General features: G+C 41.5%; 1 protein-coding gene across 2 annotated transcripts in view; it reads right to left on the bottom strand.

Moving 5' to 3' along the window:
• Positions 1 to 969: 969 nt before the first annotated feature.
• AGBL1 (AGBL carboxypeptidase 1) overlaps positions 970 to 9,062 on the bottom strand; it is a 798,986-nt gene continuing 790,893 nt past the window's right edge. For both annotated transcript variants that reach the window (XM_081290638.1, XM_081290637.1), the window contains exon 23: positions 970 to 7,891. In XM_081290638.1, the coding sequence (XP_081146764.1) occupies positions 7,684 to 7,891 (208 nt within the window). In that variant the 3' untranslated portion in view covers positions 970 to 7,683. The remainder of the gene's footprint in view (positions 7,892 to 9,062) is intronic.

Genomic DNA, 9,062 nt, shown 5'->3' with positions numbered 1-9,062 from the left:
GTTGTCACTTTGGTTTATTATTTATTTTTAGCCCTGATTTCGGAAGCTTTTACTCTGCTGGGCCCTGGCAGGGTGTCAATGGCATTGCTCTTAGCTCTGAAAAGATCATTGTGCAGGCCTGGCCTCCATTCTTCCAGAGACAGAGAGCTAGTGTCGCCACCTCACGCTGCCTCTTCACCCGCCTGGCCAGCCTGGGGACCCTGGCATTCCCTGCAGCCTGACCAGCGCAGCCTTAGTGAGTATTAGAAATGCAAGTGACCTTAGGTCTCTGGTCCAGGCCCTCACTCTCAAATGGAAAAACTGAGACCCAGGGGAATGAAGGGTCATTCCCAACGTCACACATCAAAATAACAGCTGCAGATCCTGAACCTTGGAATCGTAATTTCTAGTGTGATGTTTTTCTACACACCAGAGAATAATGTAGGGAACAAAATCATCATTTCCTCAATTTCACCAGAGTGCATGCTCTATTTTTATTATTTCTTTGTTTCTGGACTCTGAATGGACTTATATTAATGGAAAAATAAAAAGGACTAGAACATCAATAGGAGTTCCTCCAGTACCCACTGCTCTTCTATTTGTTATTGTTTTTCTTTAAGAAATACCTTTCTTTCTTTCTTTCTTTCTTTCTTTCTTTCTTTCTTTCTTTCTTTCTTTCTTTCTTTCTTTCTTCCTTCCTTCCTTCCTTCCTTCCTTCCTTCCTTCCTTCCTTCCTTCTTTCTTTCTTTCTTTCTTTCTTTCTTTCTTTCTTTCTTTCTTTCTTTCTTTCTTTCTTTCTTCTTTCTTTCTTTCTTTCTTTCTTTTTCCCCCTGAGCCAGGAGCAGCAAGCTGGTGCAGTGCTCCTCCTCGGACTGGCTACAGTGGCAATGAAGGGACACGCTTCAGTCCCCAGGACAATGGTCTCTTTGAGTGGGAATATACTGAAGCAGAATTACAAGTGTGCAAGAACAAACAAGGCTGGAGTCAATCTAAAGTTGTTTTACACTCTGTTTTATTAAAGTCAATGCATTTCCGTTCCTATGTGCCCAGCCTAGGCTTGCTTAATTATAGACACCCAGGGTGAATGCTAATGGAGACAGGACAGACCCTGTGATTGGAAACCAAGGCCCTTTTCTGACCTCTACAGGCCATTTGGAGGAAAAAGAGGATGCTGCTTCTGGAAAATGACAGACCAGGAGGCACCACTGACAGGGGCTGAGGGAGATTTTTCCTTACAGCTTTGAGTCTGTGCATTCTGCTTTCCTATGGCTCTACTATCTGTGTTTGACAGGCTACTGAGGCAATGTGTAGGTCATTCTTGGGAGAACTTTGTAATGGAAATTAGGAGCTCCTTCATTCAACATATATTTAATGAAGCCCACCATGTCTCCTGCATGGCATTCTTCAAGTGTAGCAGTGAACAAAATCGTCTTTGTTCTCTAAGAACTACAGTCTGGTTGAAGGAGAGAAGAGTTCAAAAGCAACACTATGCAACAAAACTGATAGCATTTTTTCAAGATGCTATGGGTTCTTAGAATCAAATCATAGGAGATTTCCTGGAGTTTCCTTTTACATTCAGCTTGTGCTAAGAGAGGAGACCAGAAACTTATATAGTGGGTAGATCAGGAAGGGTTCAAGTGCCAGGTTTTGTTTGATTTAGCCATACAACCTAGGTAGCCAGTGAGCAGATTGTAAGAAGCAGAAATAGAAGTCATTTTTCATTCCAAATACCATCTGGCTGCCCAGAGAGAACAGAGTTGGAGAGGAGGCAAAGCCAGGTGAGAAGAGTAGGGAGGAAATGGCTGCTGAAATCCAGGTGAGAAATGGCTGAGGAAGAAAGAGCACTGGACAGACACAAGCTAATGCTAAGGGTCAGACTCAACCACACTGGTAGCTTAATCCATTCATTGAAGAGTTGAGAGTCTGCTTTGGACTTGAGCTAGGTACCAGGCACACAAAGAAACAAGGCAACACAGATTCTCAACAACATGATCAAGTTCAGGGCCTTGGGATAGAAACTTTGGTGAGAGGAGATGGTGAATAGTCTGGATTTGAACCTGTTTTGTTTGAAGTGAAATAGATGTTACTCAGAGGTGTCTAGTACAAGCTATTTATATTTGGGTCAAAATATATTTTATGTTTTTATAAAAAAACAATATACTTTCCAGAGACAAGCCTTTAAAAGAGCTTTAGGGGTCTTTAAAGAAGGACTCAATACAATGCTCTTGAGAATGGTAGATGGAAAGTACTCATATTCAGTCCATGTTTGCTGCAACTTTTCCTTTCATTCAGGCACACGTGGTAAGTATTATGTTCTTTCTCTCTGGGGAAGTGGAAGAACCATGAGTTGGGAAGTCAGACTTCTGTAAGAATGATCTGCAACTCCATAATTCATCAAAATCTCCCCCCTATGTATAGCTGAGCTTCATTTTGAAGATGACACTCACACATCCATCTCTCTCAGAGTTGAGAGTGACAGCTAAATGACCTGAACAGACCAGGAACACAGGCAGATGTTTCCTCCTCTAACACCTTCAAAAACAACACCCTCTTCCATCTAAAAGCACTCATGTATCAGATCCATGCTATGGATGCATGGAAGGCAAGACTGTCAGCAAAGAGCCTCCTCATTCCAGTCCATAGTCAGGATAGAGCTCAGCTCTCTGCCATGTTTTAACCTGTTCCAGAAGGTCAAGGCCATGAAACATCCCAAGTGGATTTCTCAAACCATTTTGCATAATAGCTGTTCTTTCCTCAGGGGTTGGTCATACTATTCATGTGCTAATCAAGTGGTATTGACCAAAAAAGGTCATGAAATGTACCCAGTATAGAATAATTCATTTTCTTACATCATTTGTTAAATAATTCTTAAGTCCAATGTTCTCCTCTGGTCACTTTTCATGAGATCTGGATATGGTTCTCCCAAGAATGACCTATAGCATGTGCTCTCTTCTGAGGATTACTAAACCCATTTTACTCTGTGACTCAACCAGGTCCAGAATATATGTATCCTTGGAGATCAGCTAGTGTCTTGTTCCAATGATGGATGAAGCCTCAACTTCTACCCAAAAGCTATCCATTTCCATTTCTGTGTGACAGAATGGCCAAAAATTATCACATAGATACCTCTTGACTTTGTAAACTTATGTCTTTCACTCTTTGGTCTCTTGCTTAAAACCCCAGATCTATCACATTGTGTGTGTGTTGGGGGGGGGGATGAGTTCTCAAGCTCAATTTCATCTTCTTTGTGTTGAAATGTATGTATGTTTTTCGGTTATATACAATGGTATCTTTTATATTGTTAGGCAGTGAAAGCCTGCACTCCAATCCATTTTTATCTCAAAATTCCCTTTTCCCACTGTCTTTTTTCCCTAAACAACACATTTTTATCAAGAATCATTCAGGCACACGTGAAGCCAAATGAAACACAAACAAGAGAGGACATCTGTTGGGCAGACAGCAGCAGGCTCCAGACCTGATGAATTATTATTGCCCAAAAAGCTCTCATGGTGAGTACAAGGATACTGTCTGTGTGTCTTTCCAAGACTGGAGCTGGGGGGCCAGAGTGAGAGGTACCATCATGACAAAACAAATCCATCACTCTAATGAGAATCCAAATGTTCAGATCCACCGTGCAGGTCACTGTGCTGAGTCCCTAACAAGGATGACTTATGTCAGGCATTTCATGGAAGCCTCTTCCCTTGGCAGGGGCCAGAGGCTCCTCTTGGAACATGAAATCAACTTTACAGCTTAGTTTTCTGGGCTGATAAATGTAAGTTGCACTTGAGAATTTCTCTTCCCTTTAGAGGTGTAATGCGACTTTCTTTGAATTGGCAACCCTCAATGTGAGCTTGTAACTCAGTGGTCAGGATATTTTCAGGTGTACTTTGCAACTCTGAACCCTGTTTTGGGAGGCTCAGAAGAAACTGGTGCCAATGGATGGAATTCTTGGATGCTGACTCACTGACGGGTTTGCAAGTAGCAACCAGGCCTCCAAGTTGGCAGGATGCACCTGGGGCTGCACTGACAGTTCTCAGCAAAGGGAGCCTGTGATCCAGAGCATCTGAATGAATATTCCCAACCTCTGGGAACATTTAAAGATGCTGTCTCTCTAGTCTCCTAACTCTATTTAAATACTCTCATAACACAGAAGAGGATAGGACCTCACACTGCAAACAGTCTTGCATGGCAACTACCAGCTTGAGAGATGGGACTGCAATTTTGTTAGGTGTCCCCTTATTGAAACTTATTTTCCTTTATATAACAGAGACTCAGATTTGAGATGGAAAATGGAAGAGTTTAAGGAAAACATAAGGATTCCATTAAGATGTTGACATCAGGGTTAGAAGGTATGGCAGGGCCACATTTTTGAATACCTTCAATGTGTCAAGAGGTGTGCTAGGTATAAGGAGAGATGCCAAGATCCATGTATTTTAGAGGTCACTACTCAGTGGTGTATGCAGTAAAGGTACAAAAGGCATATTAATAGTACAATAGAGGCATAGAAGGGAGTTATATAACTTGTCCTGGGGTAATTACAGGGAGAAAGGGAATTTTAAATGGGTTTTGATGGCTCCAAATCATGTAACAGGATTCATCATTGACAGAGAAAAACTGTGAAATGATTTGAAAAATAAAACAGGACATTTAGAGATTTGTATGGCCCAAGAAGTGGTGGTGTGTATATAGCAACAGGCGTAGGTCTGTCCAGATGTACCTGTCCTCCAATTTCCATTCTTAATGTACCTCTGGTTTGCAGAAATCATCTCTGGCTCAGTATCTCACAGGTTTCCAATGTTCAGTATGGTCCCAAACTGCATTCATCTTCCCCTCACTGAAAACCTCTGTCTTTCAAATATGATACTGTCATACCCAGGAGTATTCCTCAAACTAGTAAGCAAGTATCACTCAGTCATAAACAAGTGTTGTGGTGGTACTGATACCTTTATCCTGATATGAGCCCTGGAAATGCCTCTGCTGAAAATTCTTATAAATACCCACTAACATCCAGAATGAAGTTCAACTTCTTCTTCAGGGCACGCCAAATATTGTCCAATATGACAGGTCTCTCTCTTTTCAATTCCATCTCTTGTTACTTCCCTCCATTTCCAACATAGAAATACATCCTTTAAACCACTCAGACTGAAGATTTTATTCCAGCCTCTGAACTTACCACAGGCCTTTGCACAACAACTTTCCCTGAGAGCTCATGCACACCCTTCAAGAATCATCTAAACCATCATCCCCTTGTGGTAAACTCTTACCACTACAACCATCTCTATTAGACTGGATGTTTTCCATATTATCCTTTGCATAGTTCCATAATGGTATGTGAGACTGTGTTTCATGCATCTCAAATTACTCTGAGTAAATTTTTCTCTACATTCTCAGAGCTGAGTAAAGCGGTTGACACATTGTGGGTGCTTAAGATACTTTTGTTGCATAGATGGATCAATAAATATTCCATGTCCCTGAACTTGCCAGGTAGAAACTGATTGGTTCTAACCACTTCCTGTCAGAAATGTGATAGATAAGTAGAGATGAATCCCATAAACTGTTTTGGGCTGAGGTACTAATTGCAGATGCTGAGTGAGTCTTATATTCACTCCTCCCAACTTTTAAATTTCAACAAAATTATTTTCTTGACTCCTCAAAGCAAGGAAAAAATAGAAGATGTTGTGTTTGGGATTTCAATCCAGTGTCTCTGCTGTTTTATTCAAACCTCTGGTGTATGTTGTAGTAATCTGAATGTTTTAATGTGAAAGTTGGATGTACAATTTCTGAGCTATAATAAGAAGATTTAGAAAGAGGTTGGGAAAAAAAAGAGGTTGTCAATAATGATATTACTTCTTTAAATCACAACAGGAAAAAAGAAAAGAAGCAAGAAGAAAGCCTTTTTTCCATGCATTGGGGCTAAACTATGGCAAAATTCGCTCTGTGGCAAACTGTCAGTTTTCTCTGGGATTATCTAAATGTTTCCAAAACTCTTGTTGGTGGTTGGTATACATAAAAAAAAAAAAAAAACTCTTTTGCAGGTATGTGATCACCTAATACACATTAATTCCCTTTTACTTAGTTTTAAAAGTTCAAAATTTAGCTGGGCTTATTTCACAGAAAGACTAAATTTTCCAAAACCCTCCCTTGCAAATACTTTTAGTCATATATCACTTTCTGGATGATGGGATTAAGGAGAAATGTCTATATTACTTTTTGAAAGATAGGGAATATATTATTCCAACTATATTCTTCTGACTACTGTCTGGATGCAGACACAAGGACTGATGCTTCTGCAGCCATCCTAGATCAAGAGTAGAGGTAACACAGCAAAGGCAGAAAACTTACATAGAATCAGAAAAGTGTACCACGTATCCATGACACCAGTTTTGGCCTCCCTACATCTGGAATTCCACATGAATGTAAGCACTCATACCTTATAAAAACCACTATTTTGAATTTTCCATCTCTCATTGCCAAATCTAATCTTAACTAAATACGTATAGCATTGGAACAAATCTATATTTTACTTACAGTACAACCTTCATTTTATCTCTCATTTTATATCTACCTCCTCTTTTCTGCCTGGGCCCTGTACTACTCATCACTCACTCCCCTCTGTATGCTAATAGGCCATATTCCTCTTTCACTGGTTCTAGTCATTCCAAACTCCTACTCTCCTCTCCTGTGTAGCTTCCTTCCTGTGTTCCTTCCAGCAAGAGGTAGCATTTCTCAACCAAGTAACCCCAGAAGATGTCCTATGTAACTGTGAGAATACTTACACAAATGCTCTGTGTTGTGGGGGGAAATAAGCCAACATTATTGTGTAGCATATGCCAAGCTATACACGTTCATATGCCATCTAATTTCTACTTCACAATCACTTTTTGATACAGATACGCTCACTCCTGTTGTATGCATAAAAAAAGCCTGCAGTTCAGGGAGATTTAATTACTTGCATAAGTTTCCTAACAGGCAACTGCCAGATTCAGGATATGAACCACATCTGTCCGTCTGATTCTGAAATGAATGACTTTTCCAGTATATCTTGCTGTCTTCCAGTATGTGTTTATTGGTCTGAATATGTAAGATTTTAAAGTTTGTGAGGAGGAATGACTGAGCCTTTTTGCATAGAATATAGTCTAGCATTGGCCTCCACCAGATCTGTACAATATAGACTGTTAGAGTAGGTCAAGGATAACACTTGCAATTAGTTGGTTGCACAGCCAGTACCAGAGATGCCTCTAGGACCCTCAGTGTCTCAGTGGTGCCCATGTGTATGCTGGGAAACTCAGATGCTATGGTATGGAGATAACACTCACAGATGAGTCATCACTTTGAATTCTGGCAGAGGATCCAGGAAGAGAACCCAACTTTTCTGCTTCTAGTCTCCTTCAGAGACAAGCACAGGAATGCAAGAGAGCTCAGAGAAGGCCTCTAAGGACCCAAGGTAATCTTGAGATTACCATTGGATCCCATTCTAGGCATTGGCAGTATGCATAGGCCCTGAGGACCTCCTAACAGTGCATGCAAAATGTTATGATTAGGAAGTAGCCCCCCTCCACACATAGGTAAATTCAGACAAGCTCGGAGGGTGGCTGAGCTCACACAGGCCAGCTTTTTGCCCTGGCTTGTACACACATTTGGTGGTGAAGAGGGAGCATCGTAACCACTGGATCAGTGGTTGGAGACACAGAGCTCTCTGGAACCTCAGGACTGTGAGATGCTGTCTCTCCTCCTCCCTGTACCCTCTTCTTCTTCCCCCTCATCTATATTGAAGGCACACTCCTGGATCTGCCGGTCCAGCTCAGCAAAGCTCCCTTCATGGCCCATGCTGCTGTCTGGGCTGTAGTCGATCTCCTCCATGCAGGCTGGCTCATCATCCAGCTCTGAAGTGCTACTGCTGCTGCTGTTGCGCCTGCCATGGGTACAGAGGGGAAGGGAGACAGAAAGAGGGAAGTGGAGAGAAAGGAGGAGAAAGGAAAAGTTAGCCAAAAGGTGCAGCATTTAACAATTGATTAGTACAGGAAGGTGGGCCTTACCCTCTCTGGGTTTTAATCTTAGACTTGCAGCTCTTTTAAATGTATTTCGCACACCCTCCTGTGCCCTAAGCTGCTAGCTTGAGACTGGGGAGAAAATCACATAGACTCTCCAGGCTTCTTTCTTCATTTGCCAGCAGAATTTGCATTTCTATGCCGATCAGAAGATGTGGACAACCTCACATATTTAGCATTTTCAGGGTAGTATAAGCTTAAAGTGCACAGGCCCAGAAGGCTGTCATTGGGAGCCTGAGAAGGTCATGCCTTCTACTCCCAGGAAAGAGTGGAACGGGAATCAGGACAGATAGAACTCAAAGCCCAAATGCTTCCCACTCTACCAAACAGCACTGTGAGTCATACTGCACAGCTTTCCTTGATCATGATGAATGGCTTATTGGAATTAGAAAATTAATCTAGGTTGAAATTAATAAATGAAACAAAGGTGAGGAAACACTTTCTGTTTCTACTGTGTTTGTAATTCCCCCAAGATCTCTCTTCCAGTTTATTGACAAATGGAAGATCAACAGGGCCTGATCAGAAAAAGATAGAAGGAGACAGTAGGAATGTACCAAAGACCTTATAACAGATTGTGAGTGGGGAGAATTTCCTCTCCAGCAGCTCTATATCTCCTTCATTTGCATGAGATGCCTTTTTTTTTTCCTGAACACTCTCTAATCACTCCCTACTTAGGACTTAACCAATTAGGATTAGCAGCATGCTGAGTCTCTACCCTGTGATTTATAGACAGCAAGCACTTCATAAATCAGGCAGAACTGTTCATCCACCTGCCTCACCATAAACAATGAAATGGGTAATCAGAGGCATGGTTACTTGTTAGCTTGGGAAATGAATCGGAAGTCAGTGTTTTAATTGTCTGCTGACCAGTGTGAGCTGCTTCTGTGCTCTCCAGACCTTCTGCACCCTAAAATAAAGGTCTGGTGGGGGCATTACCTGAGTGGAAAAGAAGGGAAAGAAATATTAACCTTGTTTCCACAGCACCACGGCATGTCATATTTTATAGGCTGAATTGTGGATAATAAAGTAGTTGAA

The sequence above is a fragment of the Spermophilus citellus genome (assembly GCF_964194105.1).
Source record: "Spermophilus citellus genome assembly, chromosome: 4".
NCBI lineage: Eukaryota > Metazoa > Chordata > Mammalia > Rodentia > Sciuridae > Spermophilus > Spermophilus citellus.
This window is presented reverse-complemented; position numbering and strand designations above follow the sequence as displayed.